Source organism: Mustelus asterias, chromosome 17 (genome assembly GCF_964213995.1).
Source record: "Mustelus asterias chromosome 17, sMusAst1.hap1.1, whole genome shotgun sequence".
NCBI lineage: Eukaryota > Metazoa > Chordata > Chondrichthyes > Carcharhiniformes > Triakidae > Mustelus > Mustelus asterias.
In genome coordinates this window covers 6,260,937-6,286,867 of record NC_135817.1, presented here as the reverse complement: position 1 = coordinate 6,286,867, position 25,931 = coordinate 6,260,937, and the positions used below count along the sequence as shown (strand labels likewise).

Sequence of the window (25,931 nt, the reverse complement as noted above, 5' to 3'; positions counted from 1 at the left end):
TTCAAGGAATAGTACTTAAAGATAATTCAACATTACTCCTCATTTATTGAATTTCTGCATTCATATAAAGTATTCCAAAGTAATATATGGAATAGTTGTGATATTTCCCTATCTGATGGAAATATTACAGGTCTTGTTGGATTTGATTTTCTTCTGGGAATCTGTGTCATATGTGCTACCCTCCACTGAGCACTTTCTGGCGATATTGTGGAAACCCTTCCTATACACAGTGAACTGTGATGTTTCTTTGTTATGTTTAATAACAAGAAATTAAATAGTAATCATTATTTAACTGGCTGAGATCCACCAAGTAGGGAAATATCACAACTATTCATGTTACAATTACCTCAAGCTAATATACTGAGGAGGCTCTTCACTATATGTTTAAGGCATCTATATAGAGTGATGCGCATGTTTTTGTACAGCATTATATCTTGATGTTCAAGATGGGGATTTCTTTGGTGCTGAACTGACCCAAGTTAGGTAGTGGATCTTCTAATTTCTATTTCATAAATTACCTTGGAATATTTTGTGTGCATGGAGAAGTTCAATAATTGAGGAATAATGTTGGATTATTTTTAAGTACTATTCCTTGAATGCAATTCAACAAAGGTCTCTCCTCCCTGTGCCTACAAGATCTTCTATTTGACAAGATTTAGGGACATTCCACATTTCCAAGTGACTGGTAAAGTATCCGTGTCCTAGTAATCTTCCGTTCCCCTCAGTTCGGCTGATGATCAATTCACTTTATATGATTGTTAAATTACAATAAAGAATGAAGACCATACCAAATGTGAATAATGTCAGTTTAAATATTTAATATATGTTTGTATTTTGACAGTGTTATTGGATATAGAACTTTCTCTCTCTCTCTCTAATTTTGTTCTTAGGGAACATAACGTTGACGAGTGACATTCAAACAGAAACTGACCTCTCCTTCCCCTGGATCCTTCGTGTGTTTGATATAAAGGCTTATGAGTTTTATAAGGTTATCGAGAGTTTTATTAAAGCAGAACCAAATCTAACAAGAGAGATGATCAAGCACATGGAAAGGTGTGAACATAGGATCATGGAGTGTATAGCTTGGCAGACGGTGAGTAATATTTTCTTTTCCACTTGCAGTTGAGGATGATTACCCACAAGTTTAAATTGAGTGGTGTCTTTGCTGTTTGGAAGTTGGAAATAACTAATTGCTGCTTTAAAGGTAAAGATTTAAAAGTGCTGCATTCCAAATATATCATTTGTGATATGTTTAAAATATTTTTCTGTGCAAGATTAAGAGCTCTAAGGGAAAATGGATTTAAAATGGGTTTCACAGATTATCGCTACAATTAGGAGCCAAGAACTAATAAACATGAGAGGATGCCAACTATGAAATTGATGGTTGTTGAATGCAAACTATACCTTGGTCTTGAAGGGACTTAATGGTGAGGGCTATGCTGAGTTTGATACTGTACGTTAAAACATACTACAACGTGCAATTAGATACTAGGAGGCAGGCCATTGCTTTGGGAAAAATAATACTCAAAGTGGACAGATTCTGAATTGGTTAGTACAATCAAAGTATGTTTTTTGTTTTTGGGAAGCCTGGTGTTTGTCCCACAGAACCACACCACTATGTTTGAGTCTCTGAAATAAAATAGACTAAAAATCCACCCAAGATTTTTTTGAATCACTGAGCTGGTGGGTTCCCTGCAGGGGTACATCATGTGCCTATAGTTTATGTTATGAACCCGGCTGATATTATTTGCAAGCATGTCCCAACCTGAGACAGCAGTTCGTGGTGTATAGTTTTGTTTACCGGAATGGTGTGAGGATCTACATGCAACACCCACTAAGAACAGTAACCAGCCAAGTAATAGTATAACACTTATTAAAGACAATGAAGATATTGATTTGATTTATTATTGTCACATGTATTGGTATACAGTGAAAAGTATTGTTTCTTGTGTGCTATGCGGACAAAGCATACCGTTCATAGGGAAGGAAAGGAGAGTGTGCAGAATGTAGGGTTACGGTCATAGCTAGGATGTAGAGAAAGATCAACTTAGTGCAAGCTAAGTCCATTCAAAGGTCTGATGGCAGCAGGGAAGAAGCTGTTCCTGAGTCGGTTGGTACGTGACCTCAGACTCTTGTATCTTTTTCCCATCGCATGTTCTCCACTACACTTCCTGAAGTCGATGATTATCTCTTTCATTTTGTTGACATTGAGGGAGTGATTATTGTCATCGCACCAGTTCACCAGATTCTCTATCTCATTCCTGTACTCTGTCTCATCATTGTTTGAGATTCGACCAACTACAGTGGTACATCGAAAACAGAAAAGACATACATGAGCAGGACTATAATGACCTCAGACAGTTAGGCAAGAACTACTAACCACACCCACACAGTTTAAGTAGAAATTACCCTTTTGATCCAAAGTACATTTATGAGATCTGAACTCCTTCAGGACTCCCTTCTTCCCATACAACATCCAATACAATAGATCTTTAAATAAAGACCAGCTTATTGTCACCACACTATACAATTGAGTTATTCTGGGGAACATCTCTCCTTGGTTCAGCTGTGGTTTTAACTGTTTCCATGAAGGTTCCTTCATTCTTGCTTGTGGTCTGCTAGCTAGAACTGGCCTACAGGCTGCTACATGGAAACCTGCCTCTTGGACTGCTTGATGGAAACCTGCCCTTCGCCTCCTTTGCTTCGACAAAATGGTTGTCAATTATACTATTGTTTCCCTTTGTTTTTTTTCTGTGTCTGTCCCCTCAGCTTCTGTATTCTAAAAGATTAGCATATGTATGTCTTCCCTGGATGGTGCAATTGTCGATTGAAGTGTTTCCAATTAGTAGAACAGTGTATTCTTCTGGTCTGTCTACACTACTAATCTTGTTATTGAGATTTACATCCTGTGAAATACCTTTGGAAATGCTGGTGGACTTTTAATCTACTGGTACATTCATGATATTCATTAGAACATAGGCAAAGCTGGCAAAATTTAGGCTTCTGCCTGTGTGTGAGTACAGACCTCCGACACGAGCACAAGAATTAACAGCAGGAGTAGGCCACTTGGCCCCTAAATCCTGCCGCACCACTCAATAGGATCATAGCTGTTCTATTGTTGCATCAAAACCACTTTTTCCTGTCAGCTCTCTGTAACCCGTGACATCCTTATTGACCAAAAGGCATTCAAGTCAGGCGACATTTGAATGAGGCATTCAAGTCAGGCAACACTGACCTGTACAAGAAAGTAAGAACCCCAGTCCAACCGCCAGCATCTCCACATCATGACTATACAAGAAAGCCAGATATGATCTAAGGAGATCCATCAAAGGTGCCAAAAGACAGTACCGGACCAAGCTAGAGTCCCAGCCTATGGCAAGGTCTGCAAGATGTAACAGGCTACAAGATGAAGGCATGTAAAATCGCTGGCTCCAACGTATCCCTCCCTGATGAGCTTAATGCATTCTATGCCCGTTTTGAGCAAGAGGTCAGCGAGAGCATGCCCTCCACCCTGGAAGCCTTGGATGAACCTGTATCTGGGGTCACCATTGCAGATGTCAGAGCAGCTTTCTCAAAGGTCAACCCACGGAAAGCGACTGACCCGGATGAGGTACCCAGACGAGCACTCCGACCCTGCGCGGATCAACTGGCGGGGGTATTCACAGACATCTTCAACCTCTCTTTACAACAATCTGAGGTCCTTATCTGCTTCAAGAAGACGACCATCATCCCAGTACCTAAGAAAAACCAAGCAGCGCGCCTTAATGACTATCAGCCGGTGGCTCTGACAGCCATCATTATGAAGTGCTTCAAAAGGCTAGTCATGGCACGAATCAATTCCAGCTCCTGGACTTCCTGGATCCACTACAGTTTGCCTACCTCCGCAACCGGTCCACAGCAGACGCCATCTCCCTGGCCCTGCACTCAATCCTGGAACACCTAGATAACAAAGACCCATATGTCAGACTCCTATTTATTGACTACAGCTCAGCCTTCAACACCATTATTTCCACGAAACTCATCTCCAAACTCTGTGGCCTGGGTCTTGGCACGTCCCTCTGCGACTGGATCCTGAACTTCCTAACTCACAGACCACAGTCAGTAAGGATAGGCAACAACACCTCCTCCACGATCATTCTCAACACGGTGCCCCACAAGGCTGTGTCCTCAGCCCCCTACTATACTCCTTATATGCCTATGTGTGTGTGGCCAAATTCCCCTCCAATTCGATTTTCAAGTTTGCTGACAATACTGTAGTGGGTCGGATCTCAAACAATGATGAGACAGAATACAGGAATGAGATAGAGAATCTGGTGAACTGGTGTGGCAACAATAATCTCTCCCTCAATGTCAACAAAACGAAGGAGATTGTCATCAATTTCGGGAAGCGTAAAGGGGAACATGCCCCTGTCTACATCATCGGAGACGAAGTAGCAAGGGTCGAGAGCTTCAAGTTTTTAGGTGACCAGATCACCAACAACCTGTCCTGGTCACCCCATGCTGACACTATAGTTAAGGAAGCCCACAACGCCTCTACTTTCTCAGAAGACTAAGGAGATTTGGCATAGCAGCTACGACTCTCACCAACATTTACAGATGCACCATAGAAAGCATTCTTTTTGGTTGTATCACAGCTTGGTATGGCTCCTGCTCTGCCCAAGACTGCAAGGAACTATAAAAGGTCGTGACTATAGCCCAATCCATCACGCAAACCAGCCTTCCATCCATTGACTCTGTCTACACTTCCCACTGCCTCGGCAAAGCAGCCACACACCCCGGACATTCTCTCTTCCACCTTCTTCTGTCGGGAAAAAGATACAAAAGTCTGAGGTCATGTACCAACTGACTCAAGAACAGCTTCTTCCCTGCTGTTGTCAGACTTTTGAATGGACTTACCTGGCATTAAGTTGATCTTTCTCTGCACCCTAGCTATGACTGTAACACTACATTCTGCACTCTCTCCTTTCCTTCTCTATGAACGGCATGTTTTGTCTGTATAGCGCGCAAGAAACAATACTTTTCACTGTATGTTAATACATGTGACAATAATAAATCAAATTAAATCTACTTAGCTCAGACTTGAATATAATCAATAACCCAGCCTTTGTCGCTCTCTGACGAATAGAATTCCATAGAGCCTTTGAGTGAAAAAAAATTCTCCTCATCGGAGTCTAAATTTCTGAATGGTGTGCCCTGGCCCCAGACTGCCGTACAAGGGGAAACATCCTCTCAGCTTCTAAAATGGGTCTTGGCCTAATCTGCTTAACCATTCCTTATAAGCGAACTCCTTCAGCCAGGGAACTTGCTCTGAATAATTTCTAGTGCAATTATATTCTTCCTTAAGCAAGGAGAAAAAAACTGTACGCAGTACTCCTGGTGTGACTAAAGCCATGCACAACTGTAGGTTCCCTATTTTATACTGTATTTCCCTTGCAATAAATGCCAACATTCTGTTTGCCTTCCTAATCACTTGTACCTGCATGCTAATATTTTGTGATTCATGCACCATGACAACCAGATTGCTGTGTACCACAACGTTCTTTAATCCCTCTCCAATCAAATAATATACTACTTGTCTATTCTCATGCCAACTTGGAGAAGTTTATTTTCCCACATTATACTTCATGTGCCAAACTTATCTAAATCCCTTTGTACATTCTTTATGCTCCCTTGACAACTTATTTTCTGACCTATTTTTGTGTCATCAGTTCAGGAGACAATCATGCCCGCAGGGGCCTGACTTGTGCATTAGAAAATAAGACAAGTGCTGGTAGCCAAGCTCTGGGCAGATCTTGGAGTTGTTACCATTATGTTGTATTCTCACAGAACTAAATGAGAAGATTGTTGAAGAGCATAGGATTACTTTTTGATTCATCTAGTTAAAAGAACTACTAAGGCAAAATGAAGATCTCCTGATGGCACTGATTCTTACCTACAAGGTTACCAACCTTTCTCTTTCAATTCTACCCCATTTCCAACCACCTATCCGATATTACTTAGGTGGTGGCCTTTTGTGTCCAAAGTCTGGTAGAAACATAGGAATTGCTAATAGAGTTGTTGGTTACTAGCAATTAATCTCTTATCAGTTGGACTAAAACAAAAAAAAGGTGGGCGGTACAGTCTCACAGTGGTTAGCACTGCTGCCTCACAGTGAGGGATCCGGGTTCGATTCCCAGCTTGGATCACTATCTGTGTGGAGTTTGCACGTTCTCCCCATATCTGCGTGGGTTTCCCCTGGGTGCTCCAGTTTCCTCCCACAGTCTGAAAGTAGTGCTGGTTAGGTGCATTGACCCGAACAGATCCAAAGTGTGGCAACTAGGGGAATTTGGCAGTAACTTCATTGCAGTGTTAATGTAAGCCTTACTTGTGACTAATAAATAAACATTAAACTTCACTTTTAACAGATGAAAATATAGTGAAACCCATCAGTGGTGAAAACCTTTGTGATATATATAGATTCAAAGTGATCTGTTCTCCACAGATGTACACAGTCATTTATCATATGTCATTTCTCAATGTCACAGCGTTGATTATTGGCAGACTATTCAAATTTTGAAAATTAAGCAGATCAGTAAATCGACATTGGATAACAATTGGGAATGGGAGCACTAGCTAATTTTCTGTAATCCAAGGATGCTGAATTCATTTGTATGACCTCAACTATCATTAACTCAACATGGATTTAGAATCTAATGTGAGCCTCCAAGGTCTGTGTGACTCAACTCCATGCTGCCTTTACCAACTGAGCCTTCAGGGCAAATTTCCACATTATCTCTAGTGGAACTTGGGAGCACTACAGTTGTCAGCCTGTCAGCTGAAAGTAAAGAAATGGAAGTTAAGGGCTCTTGTATTATGGCGAGTATCCAAGTACATAAAATTGCCTGTGCATTGGTTAGGTGCATTGGCCATGCTAAATTCTCCCTTTGTACCCAAGCAGGCGCTGGAGTGTGGCAACTAGGGGATTTTCACAGTAACTTCATTGCAGTGTTACTGTAAGCCAAATTGTGACACTAAAAAATAAACTTTAAAAACCTAGTTTTCACATAAAAATAATCCGTGTATTTAAAAAAAAGTTGGTTTGTTGAATCATAAAGGGCTGCCACATTGAAGACCATTTAGGTAGTGTTGTCCATGTTGGCTCTCTGCAACAGCAATTCACCTCGTGCCACTCTCCCATCTTTTCCCCGTAGCTCTGCAAATTTTTCCTTTTCAGGTACTGATCCAATTCTCTTCTAAAAGCCACATTGGATCTACCTCCAACACGATCTTTGGGCAGTGCATTCCAAAACCTAACCACTCTCGTGCAAAAAGCATTTCCCCCATGTCACCATTATTTCTTTTGCCAGTTACCTTAAATTGGTGTCTTTTTCTCAAGCCTTCCGCCAATAGGAACAATGCTTTCCTATCTACTCCATCTAGACCTCTCATAATTTTGAATACCTTTACTGAATCTCCTCTCAATCCTCTTTTCTCCAAGGAGGAGAGTCCCAGTTTCTGCAGTCCATCTACATAAATAGTTCTGGAGATCAGGAACTTCAATCTTGAGAATTTCTTTGCACCCACTGTAATGCTTCTATGTCTTTCCTAAAGTGTGGTGTCCAGAACTGAATGGGATGCTCCAATTGAGGACGAACCCATTAGCTTTAGCACTCTCATTGGCAGCGGCTGTCCCTGGATTCCTTATAAAAATTAAAAACTAATTTTATATATTTCAAAACTGCAAATGATTGTTTCTCCAAGAACTGGTTGGGTGCGGAAAGTGTTTGATGAATCTAGGGATCTGAATCTGAATGTAAAATGTAAAGACAAAAATTCCATCTCCAAATATCACCAAGTTGCCTCAAACAGGTTTCTAGTTCATCGTAAAACAAATCATTTTGAATAGGTAGCAGATGATGTTCTAAAACTTTGAAGTTCATTGGCTTGTTAGAGACAGATGGAATGTCAGTCTTTAAGAGTGAGGAAGCGATACTTCTGTTGTTAAGAGCATGTTGTCAGTTGTTTCATTGGCGATAATGCATCAGAATTGTATTGTGACTTCAAAATGTATATGTGATTGCAACGTATAATTTGTGCTAATATTTTGAAACTTCATGGCCTGGATTTTGCAGTCAGCAGTGAAGTAATTGCACTCGCTGCTAGCCTTCACAAAAGCTGCCCATAAAGATCTAGCAAGCTTTGTGACATGGATTTTGCTTTTCTTAGAGTGAATTTCATTCTGGTGGCTATAAGAGGTCTTTGACTTCCTGCAGCAGTGTTGTCATGAAGAACACTAAGCAAACAATCACATCAAAGAATTCTTCCAGACAATAAACCACCAAGTAATGAGCAGGTTTTATCATTCACCTTCTTTCAACAGGACAATTTTTCAAGAATTTTTGCAGCAAGAATAGAACATGATGAGTAATGTCAATTCAGTGATTTCCAATTGATTTATCAGGGAGGACTTCAGCACACATGGTGAAAGGACAGGGAATCACTGGTAGCAGCTTCTGCATTTCCTTTTTTTGAACTATACAAGCACAGATACCAGAGTTGCTGTAATGATGGCAAATGCCAATAATTTTGCCATGATTACAATGGCAAAATTTGGGCCATTATTCAAATTTCATTTTAGTAATGCAACCCAATATTTCCAAGCTCTTTAAACAATCCACTTTTACAATTCTTTCTTTATTAAACAAACCATTACTATCTGTTAGCTGTTCATAAAGCAAATTGTTCTGATTCTCAGGTATTTTCTCATACTTGCAAAACTTTATTTTTAATCTGTTCTGTGGAGGCCTCGGCATATCCCCCACTTTGCCATTACCACCAAACCTGGTTCAATGAAGAGTGCAGAAGGGTATGCCAGGAGCAATGCCAAGCATATCTAAAAATGAGGGGTCAACCTGGTGAAGCTACAACACAGGACAACTTGAATAAGCATAAGCAGCAAGTAATAGAGCTACGTGATTCCACAAGAACTGATCAAATCCCTGCAGTCCTGCCTCATCCAGCTGTGAATGGTAGTGGACAATTAACTCACTAGAAGAGGAGCTTTCACAACTATCCCCATCCTCAATGATGAAGGAACCCAGCACATCTTTGCAAAAGGTAAGGATGAAGCGCTCACAACAATCTCCAGCCAGAAGTGCCAAGTGGATGATCCATCCCTGCCTGCTCTGGAGATCGGGTCCCCTGTGTCTCAGATGTCAGTCTTCAGTCAATTCAATTTACTCCACATGATATCAGGAAATGACTCAAGTCGCTGGATATTGCGAAGGCTATAGGCCCCGACGATATTCCGGCAATAGTCCTGAAGACTTGTGCTCCAGAACCTGCCGTGCACCTAACCAAACTGTTCTAGTTCAGCTCCAACATTGGCATCTCTCCGGCAGCATGGAAAATTTGCCCTGGTATGTCCTGTATACAAGAAACAGGACAAATCCAACCCGGCCAATTACTGTCACTGCCCCATCAGTCTACTCTCAATCGTGAGCAGAGTGATGGAATGGGTCATCAATAATGCAGTCAAGTGCCACCTCCTTAGCCATCATCTGCTCGAGGACACTCAGTTTGGGTTCCGCCAGGGTCACTCAGCTCCTGACTTCGGTACAGTCCTGGCTCAAAAATGGACAAAAGAGCTGAATGTCAGAGGTGAGGTGAGAGTGTCTACCCTTGACATCAAGGCAGCAGCATTTAACTAAGGCATCAACGAGCCCTAACAAAACTGGAGTCAATGGGAATCGGGGGTGGGTACTCTCCACTGGTTGGAGTCATACCTGGCACGAAGTGTGATGGTTGGAGGTCAATCATCTCTGTTCCAGGACATCACTGCAGGCATTCTTCAGGATAGTGTCCAAGGTCCAACCATCTTCAGCTGCTTCATCAATGACTTTCCTTGCATCATAAAGTCAGAAGTGGGGATGTTTGTGCAGCATCGGTCACAACACCTTAGATACCAAAGCAGCTTGTGTCCAAATGCAGCAAGATCTGGACAATATATAGGCTTGGGCTGACAAGTGCCAAGTAAAATTTACGCCACACAAGTGCCAGGCAATGACCATCTCCAATAAGAGAGGATCCTATCGTTCCTTGATAGGTAATGGCATTGCCATCGCTGAATCCCCCACTGTCAACATCCTGGGGTTACCATTGACACCACCCCCCCTCCCAACCTCCCCCCCAAAAAAAGCCTGTCCACTATCTGCAAGGCACAAGTGTAATGGAATATCCTCTACTTGCCTTGATGAGTGTAGCTCCAACAACACTCAAGAAGCTCGATACTATCCAGGACGAAGCAGCTTGCTTGATTGCTACCCCTTCCACAAACATTCAATCCCTCTACCACCGACTAACAGCGGTAGTCATGTGTACCATCTACAAGATGCGCTTGCAGGAACTCTCAGCACCTTCCAAATCCACGACCATTACCAAATAGAAGGACAAGAGCAGCGGATAGCTGGGAACACCACCACATAGAGGTTCCCCTCCAAGTCACTCACCATCCTGACTTGGAAATATATCGCTGTTCATTAACTGTCGCTGGGTCAGATTTCTGGAATTCCCCCCTAACAGCACAGTGAGTGTAGCTACACTTAAGGACTGCAGTGATTCAAGAAGACAGCTCACTACCATCTTCTCAAGGGCCAACTAGGGATAGGCAATTAATGCTGGCCTTGCCAGTGATGCCCACATCCTGTAAATGAATAAAAAAGGAACTATATGGAATCACTCTTTTAATCACGATTGTGACTGCTACTTTGTGATCAGCCAACAGGAAGTCCAACAAAGTTGGAATTCTTTTCTTGTCTTTATACACAATCAGGAAGAGTTCATACAAGAGTTCAGTCAAGAAAAAGTTCATACCGAAACCTCAAAATTTCTGATTTGAGAATATGATTCACAAGATTCCCAACTTCACCCTTTTCTGGTTTCTAGTACAATTATGAAATGGGGAAAATCTGTCTTTCTTTTACATGCTTCCCAAGGATGTGGAAGTCCTGGAATATGTTTCCATGGGTGTCAGCAGCCCTCAACCAATTGATTATTACGTGGAAACAAAACCTAACCTGCCCATGTCGCATTTACCATGTCTAATCCACGTAACCAACATATTATGTGTGAACCTATTTTTCTGTGGAGAATGTCAGAGTCGAACCATCCTACTACAGATTCAGCATCTTTCCATCTTTCAGTATGCAGGAGCAGAAAACTTTAGCTGAAGGATATTGATGGTCATTATATACTGCTGTATTCCAGCAAAGATTCCATGTCAAAAATCAGGAGTTTTCACTGTGCGTTTATCCATTGAGGTAATGAAGGAACTGAAATACTTGCAATTGTTATTTTGATTGTGGAGTACACACTATTCATAATAGTCTGTATCTACAAAACAAGTAACGGTCATCCTATTTTTAAATCTTATCAGTCTTTTCCCTTATTGTACAGACTTCCTGACAATGTTGGAGTTTGCATTCAAACAGTGATAACTTAAAATTCCTACTTGACCTTTCCTGTCCTCGTAGGTCCTTTTGTTTTTCACTGATCTTCATTGAAATACACCATTTATAGTTTCAGATGTTATTTCAGTTTATTACCATGCAAACTTGGCAAGATACTCTTAATTTTTTTTTAAAAAGAGCTACTGTGCTTGAGTGGCTTTGTACCAAAACAGGATAAGGAGCTGCAGCATGGGCTGTATGGTTTGAATGCTGACCGAAGCAACATTTCACACGCAGCTTCCTGATGAGTCATTATATTGGTCAATAGTCAGGAATCGGTTGCCTGGACAACTGGTTCATGATATAGAGCAACACCAACAGAGTTGGTTCAATTCCTGTACCGGCTGAGATTATTCATGAATATCCACCTTCTGAACCTTGTCCTTTTCCTGAGGCATGGGATCCTCCGGTTAAATCGCCACCAGTCGGCTCTCTTCCTTAAAGGGGGGGCAGCCTATGGTCACCTGGGACTATGGTGACTTTACCTTTAACCAGTCACATCAGCAAATTGAAGTGATGGCAGGAAATGAACCTCGGCTTTGTTTCTACCTGACATTGTTCTTCAATATTGTCGCATCACGAGTAGTCAAGTCCAATTGCAGCAAGACAAACGAAGTCTAGGCTTGGGCTGACAAATGGCAAGTAACATTTGTGCCACACAATTGCCAGGCAATGCCCATCTCCAACAGAGTATCTAACCATTGCACCTTGACATTCAATGGCATTACCATTGCTAAATCCCCCACCATCAACTTCCTAAGGTTTATTATTGACCAGAAACTGAACTGGACCATGAACATGGCTACAAGAACAGGTCAGAGGCTGGGAATCTTGTGGCAAGTATCTCTTACCTCTAAACTCCCCAAAGCCTGTCCACCATCTATAAGCACAAGTCGAGAGTGTGGTGGAATACTCTTCATTTGCCTGGATGAGTGCAACTCCAACAACACTCAAGAAACTTGACACCATGAAAGAGAAGCTTGACGAGCTGCCCTTCTGTAATCATCCACTCTCCTACATCAACGAACAGTAGCAGAAATGTGTACCATCTATAAAATGCACTGTAGAAACTCACTAAGGCTCCTTCAGCAACATCTTCCAAACTCGCAACGTCTCTTACTGATTTAAAATATATCTATCTTAGCCTTGATCATAATAAAAGACCAAGCTGCTACAACCCTCTGCAGTAAGGAATTCCATGGATTTACTACCATCCAAGTGGAAATTCCTTCTCATTTCTGTCGCCATTCCTTCATTGTCACTGGGTCAAAATCCTGGAACTTTCTCCATAACAGCAGTTTGTGTGTACCAACACCACATGGACAGCAGTGGTTCAAGAAGGGAACTCACCACCATCTTCTCTGGGGCAATTAGGGATGGGCGATAAATGCTGGCCTAGCCAGTAACAACCACATCCTGTAAATGAATTTTAAAAAACTAACCACAGTGCAGTCAAAGGTAAATTTGTGGACATGATTGCACTGACCCTTCAGAGGGCAAAAGCAATTTGAGTAATTATAGAAATGGGGAAGAGAGGGACTTAAAATTCTCCATTCATTTCATTTTTATTTCCAGGCCACATCCCTCAATTACTTCAGTAGCATTTTTTATTTTCAGTGAATATATTTGTTATGGCTTCAGATGTCAAATTCTTCCAGTCCTTTCAAATTTATCAAATGGATATTTATGTAAATGTTTCTTCTTCCCCTTAATTTTTTAATAAAAATATAAATACCCTCTCATACTCTATAATTGATGTAGCTTTGTTTTGGTTAACTTGTAAGCTGAGTGCTTTGTAATGGTTTGCATGGATTTAAGTTTCAAATACATTGTACTGAGTTGCCTGAATTATTTCTGTATACACACTTGATATGCATTTCAAATTCTTTGGCAGATTCTTTACAAATCAGTCTGAATTAAATACAATTTTATATTTCATTTGGATTCTGGAAGTTTGGCATCTGGATTAGGGGGACTAGCAGAGTAAATACATGGGGTCAAGGGGATAGGGCCTGGGTGGGATTGTGGTCGGCGTAGACCCGATGGGCTGAATGGCCTCCTTCTGCACTGCAGGAATTCTATCATTCTATAGATGTCTGCTGCATTCTCGATGCCACAGACTTATTTTTCTGCAGCCTAGTGACAAACTTTTAGAAGTAGATAACCCTGCCAATGGACAATGAACAACAATGTTAAAAAAACATAAACCTTAGGCACAGGTTCATAGATGCCAGACTATCTCATCTAAATCTGAAAAACAACATGAATACAGATATAACTTGCACATAGCTGGTTGGGAAATAATAAACCAGTAGAACCACTTGCAGCTGATGCCTGATCTTGGAATGCAGTTATTGAGCTGAATTGTAAGAATATAGATGTTTTCTGTTTATACTGTATGTTTCTGAAATATATTGATGGTGATGTGCATAAGGTGAGGTGAGACTGAGAGCCCTTGACATCAAGGCCGCATTCGACCGAGTGTGACATCAAGGAGCTCTAGCGAAACTGGAATCAATGAGTATCAGAGGGCAAACTCTCCGCTGGTTGGACATAGTCCCCCTAATCTAGATGCCAAACTTCCAGAATCCAAATGAAATATAAAATATATTTAATTCAGACTGATTTGTAAAGAATCTGCCAAAGAATTTGAAATGCATATCAAGTGTGTATACAGAAATAATTCAGGCAACTCGGTACAATGCATTTGAAACTTAAATCCATGCAAACCATTACAAAGCACTCAGCTTACAAGTTAACCAAAACAAAGCTACATCAATTATAGAGTATGAGAGGATATTACATGTGCAGTGGACAATGGGGAACCTGTGAATGTAGTGTATCTGGATTTCCAGAAGACATTTGACAAGGTGCTGCACCAAAGACTGCTACATAAGATAAAGGTGCACGGTGTTACGGGTAATGTATTAGCATAGATAGAGGATTGGTTAGCTAATAGAAAGCAAAGAGTGGGGGTAAATGGGTGTTTTTCTGGTTGGCGATCAGTGACTAGTGGTGTGCCTCAGGGATCAGTGTTGGGACCGCAATTGTTTACGATTTACATAGATGATTTGGAGTTGGGGACCAAGTGTAGTGTATAAAAATTCGCAGATGACACTAAGATGAGTGGCAGAGCAAAGTTTGCAGAGGACGCTGAAAGTCTGCAAAGGGATATCGATAGTCTAAGTGAGTGGGCGAGGGTCTGGCAGATGGAGTACAATGTTGGTAAATGTGAGGTCATACCTGGTACATAGGAAGATGATTGTGGTTGTGGAGGGTCAGTCATCTCTGCTCCAGGTCATCTCTGCAGAAGTCCCTCAGGGTAGTGTCCTAGGCCCAACAATCTTTAGCTGCTTCATCAATGACCTTCCTTCCATCATAAGATTAGAAGTGGGAATGTTCGCCGATGATTGAACAATGTTCAGCACCATTCGCAACTCCTCAGATACTGAAGCAGTCCATGTTCAAATGCAACAAGATCTGGACAATATCCAGGCTTGGACCGACAAGTGGCAAGTAACATTCGCGTGCCTCAAATGCCAAGCAATGACCATCACCAATAAGAGACACTCTTACCACTGCCTCTTGACATTCAATGGTGTTATCATCACTGAATCCCCCACTGTCAACATCCTTGGGGTTACCATTGACCAGAAACTCAACTAGACTCACCACATAAACACAGTAACTATAAGAGCAGGTCAGAGGCTAGGAATACTGCAGCGAGTAACTCACCTCCTGACTCACCAAAGCCTATCCACTTTAACAAGGCACAAGTTAGGAGTGTGATGGAATACTCCCCACTTGCCTGGATGGGTGCAGCTCGCAACAACACTCAAGAAGCTCGACACCATCCAGGATCATGAAAGGAAGGTCATGTTTGACTAATTTGGTGGAATTCTTTGAGAACATTACATGTGCAGTGGACAATGGGGAACCTGTGGATGTGGTGTATCTGGATTTCCAGAAGACATTTGACAAGGTGCCGCACCAAAGACTGCTACATAAGATAAAGGTGCACGGTGTTACGGGTAATGTATTAGCATGGATAGAGGGTTGGTTAACTAATAGAAAGCAAAGAGTGGGGGTAAATGGGTGTTTTTCTGGTTGGCGATCAGTGACTAGTGGTGTACCTAAGGGATCAGTGTTGGGACCGCAATTGTTTACGATTTACATAGATGATTTGGAGTTGGGGACCAAGTGTAGTGTATAAAAATTCGCAGATGACACTAAGGTGAGTGGCAGAGCAAAGTTTGCAGAGGACGCTGAAAGTCTGCAAAGGGATATAGATAGTCTAAGTGAGTGGGCGAGGGTCTGGCAGATGGAGTACAATGTTGGTAAATGTGAGGTCATCCATTTTGGTAGGAATAATAGCAAAATGGACTATTATTTAAATACTAAAAAATTGCAGCATGCTGCTGTGCAAAGGGACCTGGGTGTCCTTGTGCAAGAATCACAAGGAGTTGGTTTGCAGGTGCAGCAGGTAATTAAGAAGGCAAATGGAATTTTGTCCTTCATTGCTAGAGGGATGGAGTTTAAAAATGGCGAGGTTATGTTGCAGCTGTATAAGGTACTGGTGAGGCCACACCTGGAGTACTGTGTACAGTTTTGGTCTCCTTACTTGAGAAAGGATATACTAGTACTGGAGGGGATGCAGAGGAGATTCACTAGGTTGATTCCGGAGTTGAGAGGGTTGGCTTATGAGGAGAGACTGAATAGACTGGGGCTATGCTCAATGGAATTCAGAAGAATGAGGGGAGATCTTATAGAAACATGTAAGATTATGAAGGGAATAGATAAGATAGAAGCAAGAAAGTTGTTTCCACTGGCAGGTGAAACTAGGACTAGGGGGCATGACCTCAAAATAAGGGGAAGCAGATTTAGGACTGAGTTGAGGAGGAACTTCTTCACAGAAAGGGTTGTGAATCTGTGGAATTCCCTGCCCAGTGAAGCAGTTGAGGCTCCTCATTGAATATTTTTAAGGCAAGGATAGATAAATTTTTGAACAGTAAAGGAATTAAGGGTTATGGTTAGCAGGTGGGTAAGTGGAGCTGAGTCTACGAAAAGATCAGCCATGATCTTATTGAATGGCGGAGCAGGCTCGAGAGGCCAGATGGCCCTACTTCTGCTCCTAGTTATGTTCTTAAAGCAGCTCGCTTGATTAGCTCTACATTTACAAACATCCACTCCTTCCACCACTGACGCTCAGTAGCAGTAGTGTGTACTATCTACAAGATGCACTGCAGCAATTCACCAAAGATTCTTAGACAACACCTTCCAAACCCACGACCACTTCCATCTCGAAGGACAAGGGTAGCAGATAAATGGGAACACCACCACCTGCAAGTTTCCACAAAGCCACTCACCATCCTGACTTGAAAATATATCGCCGCTCCTTCACAGTCGCTGGGTCAAAATCCTGGAATTGCCTCCCTAACAGCATTGTGGGTCAACTCACAGAACATGGACTGCAGCAATTCAAGAAGGCAGCTCACCACCACCTGCTCGAGGGCAACTAGGGATGGGCAATAAATGCCGGCCAGCCAACGATGCCCATGTCCCATGAATGAATTTTTAAAAACCCCACAAAATTAAAATGTGGTTAGTTTGATTATTGTATGTTAACTTCTGTAAACATTATTTCCCCCCTCTGGTTTTTTTCCTGTGAAGCAGGGGTGATCAGTGTTGGAAATAAGTTGTTCATTTTCTTTACAACTTCCTTTAAAATATTGAATGGGAATTTACATTATACTCATCTGAAATTTAACAGGTGTACCAAAACTGTTCATATATGTGTAAGATATCAGTGCACACGTTGCAGATGCAGTAAAACCTTTGAATACTTGCAGTGTCTGAACGCCTTCTGATCTGTATGATTTTAGGTTAAGCTTATTAATGGCAGTTTGATTCTCTAGCTTTAAAGGGCCAGCCAAAAGCTCCATCTTAACAGAATAGTACATTGTGCATTGCATCTCTCAGTACTTGTGTTATTACAAAGCCATGTGAAATCTAATAATATAGTGAACAAAAGGTACATCTAGTACATAGACATTACATGCCAGAGATGCAAAGATAAACTTAAAATACTGTTATTTCTGAGCTACTGCCTGAAACAAGCTAGCATGTCACTATTTGCAAAGTATCCTTAGAGATTGAAAACTTATTATTCGGCTATTAATTCAAACTCTTTCCAAGCATTCCAGTTTAATGTGACAAGCAAGGGCAGGAGTCAACCCTTAATTCTCTTAACCTTTTAATTTTGATTTGATTTATTATTGTCACATGTATTGGTATACAGTGAAAAGTGTTGTTTCTTGCACGTTGTACAGACAAAGCATACCGTTCATAGAGTACATATAGGAGAAGGAGAGGGTGCAGAATGTAATGTTACAGTCATAGCTAGGATGCAGAGAAAGATCAACTTAATATGAGATAGATCCATTCAAAAGTCTGATGGTAGTAGGGAAGAAGTTGTTCTTGAGTTGCTTGGTATGTGACCACAGAATTTTGACACTTTTTCCCGATGGAAGAAGGTGGAAGAGAGTATGTCTGGGGTGTGGGGGTCCTTGATTATGCTGGCTGCTTTTTCGAGACAGCAGTAAGTGTAGACAGAGTCAATGGATGAGAGGCTGGTTTGCATGATGGATTGGGCCACGTTCACAATCCTTTGTAGTTTCTTGCGGTCTTGGTCAGAGTAGGAGCCATACCAAGCTGTGATACATCCAGAAAGATTGCTTTCCATGATGCATCTGTAAAAGTTGGTGAGAGTCGTAGCGGATATGCCAAATTTTCTTTGCCCCCTGAGAAAGTAGAGGCATTGGTAGGCTTTCTTAATTATAATGTCAGTGTTGTGGGACCAGAACAGATTGCTGATGAACTGGACACCTAGAAACCTGAAGCTCTCGACCATTTCCACTTCATCCCCGTTGATGTAGACAGGGGCATGTCCTCCACTACGCTTCCTAAAGTCGATGACTATCTCCTTCGCTTTATTGAGGGAGAGATTATTGTTGTCTCACCAATTCACCAGATTCTCTATCTCGTTCCTGTATTCAGTCTCATCGTTGTTTGAGATCCGACCGACTACAGTAGTGTCATCAGCAAACTTGAAAATCGAGTTGGGGGGGAATTTGGCCACACAATCTTCATTTAACACTTTTGGTACCAAACTCAAACTTACAACAGTTGCAACACTTTTTTACTGAACTTTGACTGAACATTAGATCTTTAACTGAGCATTAACTCTTATTCTTTAACTGAAAATAGATACTACTCGATTTAGAACGAAATGGCCAGCACCGTTCCCGATGTAGAATCTATCCTTGTGGTTCTTCTCTGAAGATGTTCTTCAGGGCACTTCTTGCGACGGTTAATCTCTAGAGTTATCTCTTGAAACAAAGGACTGAAACATCTCTTTTAGCACAACTTTTCCAGAAAGTTCTCTGGCACCCAGCCAATGGTGTAACTGGAAACTGATCACATTGCTCGAACAGCCAATGGAATTACTTGTAAACGACTCCATAACACTGACCCAAGCCTGCATGTAGAACACACAAACCTCGATGCCATCGTGTCTAGCCCCAGCTAAACAACTCCCCATATTTGTTCAACACAGAAGCTTCAAGTCACCGTTGCCAGACCAGATCATGACACACACTAACTCTGCAGCCGGCATCTGTGTATAATTACTTCTTTCTAAAAATCCCAGCTTGCTTAATTCTGTCGCATTGCTTTTTAAAGCTAATATTGCCATTATTGTGGTTAAAATCATCATTGTGGTCTTACTTTCTCCATCTACACTTGAAAAAGAAATTTGAACTCCCAGTGACTGATTTAACAGAATCACAAAACAAGATTTAAAGTTTTAAGCCTCTTACTGTGGCAAATCAATTTTAATGCAGGCAAATGTATTAAAAATTGCTAAAGAGGAGTAAACAGGGTACTTTTTAAATGGTGAAAAGTCAGAAATAGTGATGGTCCAAAGAGACTTTGGTGTCCAGGTGCATGGATCATTAAAATGTCATGAGTAGCTGCAGAAAATAAAGAAAAAGGATGTTGGAATACTGGACTTTATACCTTGAGGACTAGAATACAAGGGGTAGAAGTCTTAGCGGAGCTACACCTGGTTCGGCAATACCTAACATCACTCCTGGAAATATCATTTTAACTTTTAAATCTTGTTTTTTTTTGTTAGCCAATTAGTCTGTGCCCCTTTAAGAAAAAGACACGTTACTTTCTGTGATGAGTTAACATAAAAGATTTATACTACATCTGGAGTACTGGGCGACATACATAAGAAGGATAAACTCTTGCAGCAAGATTTACCAGAATGATGCCAAGGGTTGAATTACAATGAGAGATTAAACAAACTATGGTTATATTCCTTGGGATTTAAAAAGGTTACGGTGATTTGATTGAAGTTTTCAAGATATGAAGGCAAAGGGCAGATCAAAATTATTTCTACTGGTTGGGAATCCAGAGCTGAGAGGCTTAACCTAAACATTTGAGCTAGCTTTTTCTGAAAAGGTGTTAGAAGCTTGGAACTCTCTCCCACAAATGGCAATTGATGCTCGATCAGTACTACTAAATTTTTGTGAACCAAATATAGAACATAGAACATTACAGCGCAGTACAGGCCCTTCAGCCCTCGATGTTGCGCTGACCTGTGAAACCAATCTAAAGCCCATCTAACCTACACTATTCCAATATCATCCATATGTTTATCCAATGACCATTTAAATGCCCTTAATGTTGGCGAGTCCACAAAATATATCAAGGGTTATGGGGAAAAGTTGGATAAATGAACTTAGATTGCAGATCAGTCGTGACCTTCTTGAATGCCAGAACAGGCTCAAGGGGCTATAGGAACTAATCTTGTTCCCCTGCCTCTACTTACACTGACCACTTTACCTTCTTGAAAACATTCTGACAACTCTTATTGCTCTTTATATTGAAAAGGGTTCTACCTAACTTTTATCATTCTAATTTGTAACTTGTTATCCTCTAACTTTTAAAAAAATACTTTAAACTTTTAAAATTATTTTCTAGTCACCTTTTCTAGTCTGACAAGTTGAAAGTGTTGACCCCTTAATGGGGGTGTGGTTTTACTATGTTGACTTCTTAGGTGACCATTATTAACATTATTGTAATTATTGACGTGAGCCTCAGTGCTGACCATTAGCTTGTGTTTAGGATATACTAATTGTGTTTTACAAGCCACAGTTTTGCTTTTGAAATGAAGTCACTTCATTTCAAAGCCTACAAAGCAAATTGTAGGCAAATGCAGCAGCCAGTTTGAGCAATGCATTGTTCCAACTGGATATTTTAAAAAAATATTTTATGGAATGTGAGCTAGGCCAACCTTTGCCTGTCTCTAATTGCCCTTGAGCAGTGTGCAAGTTATTGTTGTGTAAATGCCACTTGATGACACTGTCAACTACACCTTCCATCGATGGGCCAAATGGCCTCCTTCTGCACTGTAGGGTTTCTATGATTCTATGATCACTTTGCTGATAATAGAGTAGAATGATGAGGATGTGATTTGTTGGATTGGATCTACCTTGCTTTTTGTGGACTGTACTTATCTGGGCAATTGCCAGTGTTGCAGTTGTACCGGAACAGCTTAGCCAGGAGTGTGGCTTGTTCTGGAGCATAGATCTTCAGCATTACAGCTGGAAATTTGTCAGGGCCTACAGCCTTTAGAGTATCGATCACCGACTTTTTCCATTCTTTCCCCATTGTGAACTATTTGCTTGAATCAGTTTTTTTTTTTAAACTCCCTTCATGTATATAATCTTAGAAGCTTTTCTTTCCTCATAGCTTCAGTTTATCTTACCTGACATTACGTTTATGGCTCACCTCTGTCATCCCTCAAGGGCAATGGAATCTTTTTAACCCTTAAATAACTGAAACTAGACGTGGCATGCCAGCTGAGGTTTGAATAATGGCACCCTGTAAAGGCTCAGTTGTTATCAAATCTCCTATAGCAATCGAAAGGTCCTTTTCAATCCTTGCTTTCAATAATGTCCAATATCTTAACTGCATTGCTTCACTTGTCTTTTAGCCTCATAGATCTGTTGCTAAAAGTGTGGCTGATAGAATTTTACAAATAATATGCCATTCCTGCCTCGTGTTTGAAATAAATTTCAGTGAATATAAAACATTCAAATAAAAATCAGAGGAATCAAATTGCACAGCGCTGTGGTCAGACTACACTTTTAAGATTGCTAAGGAGGCAGAAGGAAGATATTCAAACATTGGAAGCAACAAGCAACTATCCTGAATATCACCTGTTGTCAGAAACTTCATTTACAAGGAAAACATGAGCTTTCAGTTTGGAAGGGAGGCAAGTGAGAAGTGATTTTGGAGAAGTGCAGAGAGATTTTACTTCAAATGAAAAACAAGGCACATCTAAACAAATATTTCAAAATAAATTGGTAATAGAAAAAGTCATGGGTTAAAATTAATATAAAATAAATGTCAGAATGTGACCCATATATAGATTGGGCTCCCTGATATTGAATGAAGGAAAACTCCAGCAATTGGAGACTGTAGTGGGAGAGATGGACTTTAGAATCATTCTAGTTGAGTGAAATAAAATAGATTGAATTACCTTCCTTATCTATGTTTATCTTGTGACCGCGCCTTCCTGTTTAGCTGCTTAGAAGTTGCACCAACAAGGCATCGATGAACACAGCCAATTCTTTAGAGCTTAGCACCATCAAGGAAAGTCCCAAAACGCAAGAATATATTTATCAGAAATAAAACAGAAACTACTGGAAAAACTCAGCATGTCTGGCAGCATTTATGGAGAGAGAAACAAAGTTGACGTTTCATGTCCATGACGACCCTGAGGAAGAGTCAGATGGCCTTGAAACATTAACTCTGTTTCTCTCCACTGATGCTGCTGGACCTGCTCAGTTTTTCCAGCATTTTCTGTTTTTATTTGATTTCCAGCATCTGCAGTACTTTGCTTTTATATTAATATATTCATTAGTATTGTAGGAACATTGCAACAGGAGTAAGCCATTCAGCTGATTGTACCTGTTCCATCTCTTCGTTAGATCAATTCCATCTACTTGCCTTTATTCTACAAACCTTTAATAACCTTACCTAATGAAAATCAATCTATTTGTTTTGAAATTTTCAAGTTGGCCTCAACAGCTTTTGGTGGGAGCCTATTCCAGATAATCACTACCTATTGTGACAAGAAGTGCTTCCTGATTTTGCTCCAGAATGGCCTAATTCTAATTTGGACACCTTTGGTCTATCCCAGCAGAGGAAATGGTTTCTAGCTATACTATCAAATCATTTTATCATCTTAAGCACTTTAATTAGATCATTGAATGGGGCATGGTGGCACAGTGGTTGATTTAAATGGTTGACCACAGAGGTTGATCATCTAATGGCACCACAGTGGTTAGCACTGCTCCCTCACAGCGCCAGAGACCCGGGTTCAGATCCAGCCTCGGGTCACTGTCTGTGTGGAGTTTGCACATTCTCCCTGTGTCTGCGTGGGTTTCCCAACCTTGGGGACTAGCTAGGGTAAATATGTGGGGTTACAGGGATAGGGCCTGGGTGGGATTATGGTTGGTGCAGACTCAATGGGCCAAAATGGCCTCCTACGGCACTGTCGGGATTCTATAAAAAAAACTATTTCTTTCTACATTCAATTCAAATTTCTGCAACCTATCCTTATAATTTAACTCTTTTGGCTCAAATATCATTCTGATTAATCGATTGTTTTATTATTATGCTAGTGGTAGGAAGTATTCCTTGCCCAAAATATTCTTGGCCTAATCCTTGAATAATATCAGTACATATCAGTCATTTCCCATCCCTTGGGTTAGCATGAATAATGAAGAAAAGAACTTTCAGTTAGAAAGCACCTTTCATGATCACTGGGAGACCTGAAGTGCTTTACAGTCAGTGGTCTACTGCTGTGATATATGATATGACTACTACTAGTGCAGTTACTGTTGTAACATAAGAAAACACAACAGCCAAATTTCATACAGCAGAGACCTACAAACAACCTAGTAATAATAACCATATGATCTGTTTTAATGCTGCTGTTTAAAAGACACCAAGACAAATCACCATGTCTAAAAGATCTTTTACGTTCACCTGGACAAGTACATGGAGCCTCACTTTAATGTCTTACCTTTCTTAACTAACACTTTTCCTTTCCTTCAAGGAGCAGTGCTCCGAAAGCTTATGGTATTTGCTACCAAATAAACCTGTTGGACTTTAACCTGGTGTTGTGAGACTTCTTACTGTGTTCATCCCAGTCCAACGCCGGCATCTCCACAGCAATCTAGATGGCCAGGCCTTGTTCTGTGACAAATTCACAGCAGAATATGTCAAAGCAGAAGAGCTTCAGAAACTAAGTGCATGCAGCTGAATTATAAATGCAACAGTGGTATTTTCCCCCCTCTCTCCCCCTCCTTTTTTGCACTCTCTGCCCATTTCATGCTTTCCCCGCCTTCTTTCATGCTCTCCAAGGCTTTTTTCTGGCCCTCCCCACCCCCGCTCTCGCCCTCCCTGCCCCCGCTCTCGCCACCCCCCCCCCCCCCCCCCCGGCTCTCTCTTGCCCTCCCCGCCCCCGCTGTCTCTTGCCCTCCCCGCCCCGGCTCTCTCTTGCCCTCCCCGCCCCCGCTGTCTCTCGCCCTGCCTGCTCCACCTCTCCCGCCCTCCCCGCCCCCGCTGTCTCCCGCCCTCCCTGCCCCACCTCTCCCGCCCTCCCCGCCCCACCTCTCCCGCCCTCCCCGCCCCACCTCTCCCGCCCTCCTCTTCCCCGCCTCTCCCGCCCTCCTCTTCCCCGCCCTCCCTGAACCCCTCTCTTGCCCTCCCCGTCCATCCTCTCAAGCCCTCCATGTCCCCCCCCCCTCTCTCTCTCGCCCTCCACGCCCTCTCTCTCTCTCTCTCTCTCTCACCCTCCACGCCACGCCCCCTCTGCTGTCCGCATTGATTCCTTGTCATGTGGATAATCAGTTGATAAAGTCTGTGAAGCTCTCATGAAGCTTGAATACATGTTGTTGAACTGTTGCTGGTCATTTGAATTGTGTAACTGCTGGATACCTTGTTATATTCATTTTCCATTAGTATTTCTTTTAATGTTCTTCTGAACTGGAATGAGATCATTGTTTGTTAAAAATTGTACTGCAGGTGAGGCGCTGGCTAATGAGTGTATATTTGTTGTGCAGGGTACTATTCAGAGCTGACTCATGAGCCCTACCCACTTTTAAGCTGTAAAGTTAAAATGAAAGGATTGGCTCATAAGTATAAGCATGTACATGCCAGATGCACTTTCTATCTGTTTCTATGAGTGGTGAATGAGAATGTGGTTAATCCTGTTTTTCTGAACTCAGAATCGCTCTTATCATGATTCAACTGAATGTTCAACAAGGACACTGGATAAACAAATGAAATTCATCCTCTGTCATTTTTTTAGCTGTGTTTTTAATCAATATCTTGCAGTATATCCTTTGTGTACTTGAAGCTTATGCAGTTTTTTTATGGCAGTAGAATGTGGTGAAACACATTGTGGAATCGAAAGCCAAGTCCTATTATTGAGGACTTTGTTAGCTCTGAATGTCCTTGGTAGAACTCTTTGCAGTTAATTCTTAACAGGATTGATTGATGCTAATCAGCCTCGATGTTAAGATGCAATGACAGTAGCCATGAGAACAGTGTTGTCACCTGTGCAGGTATTCTATGACGTGCATCTCTGGCAGAAGGGGAGTAACCACAGTAAGAAGTCTCACAACACCAGGTTAAAGTCCAACAGGTTTATTTGGTAGCAAAAGCCACTAGCTTTCGGAGCGCTGCTCCTTCATCAGGTGAGTGGGATCAGAAGGGGAGTAATACATGCCTTGAAAGTTATACTGTTTACTGTGTGGAATTCCAAAACCGATTACATGAACTGGTGAAGAGATTTTCCTCAACAGAAGCTCCAATCTGCCTGGAAGCCCTCTTGCTGCTTCTACATTCAATGTCAGGCAACTGGGGTCCAGCTTAGAACTGTCCCAGTGATTGTTGACCTCCCAACTGCTCACTTACTTCATCCAAAACTCTGTTCTATGGTATTTGCTATGCTGCAATACAGAGTTTATACTCAGGCACAGTTCCAACTCCCCAGTTTCACTGAACATTTACTGGTTCTGAGCTTCCCTGAGCCCCAGCATCCAGCCACATAGAACAGCTATTGCTCAAGAGCTCCCTGGATGTCCTGAGCCCTAACTCCTATCTGCACCAAACAACCACTGTTCCAGAACTCCCTGGATTCTTTGAGCCGCAACATTCAGCCACACCTAGCCAGTGCCTGGCCTTCAGCCTTAATTTCCTGCAGCTGGTCTGAGTCTGTCCTGCTAACCTTCAGCTTCTCCAGCCTGGACTAATCACATGGGCTCTTGCTTCATGCTGTACATGTGGTCAGTGCACCAG

At 41.7% G+C, this 25,931-nt stretch overlaps 1 protein-coding gene across 1 annotated transcript in view; it reads left to right on the top strand.

Moving 5' to 3' along the window:
- Window positions 1-25,931, top strand: part of rb1 (retinoblastoma 1) — a 248,621-nt gene that overhangs the window by 93,046 nt on the left and 129,644 nt on the right. Inside the window, exon 17 of the mRNA XM_078232189.1 lies at window positions 891-1,093. Coding sequence (XP_078088315.1) covers window positions 891-1,093 — 203 coding nt within the window. The remainder of the gene's footprint in view (window positions 1-890; window positions 1,094-25,931) is intronic.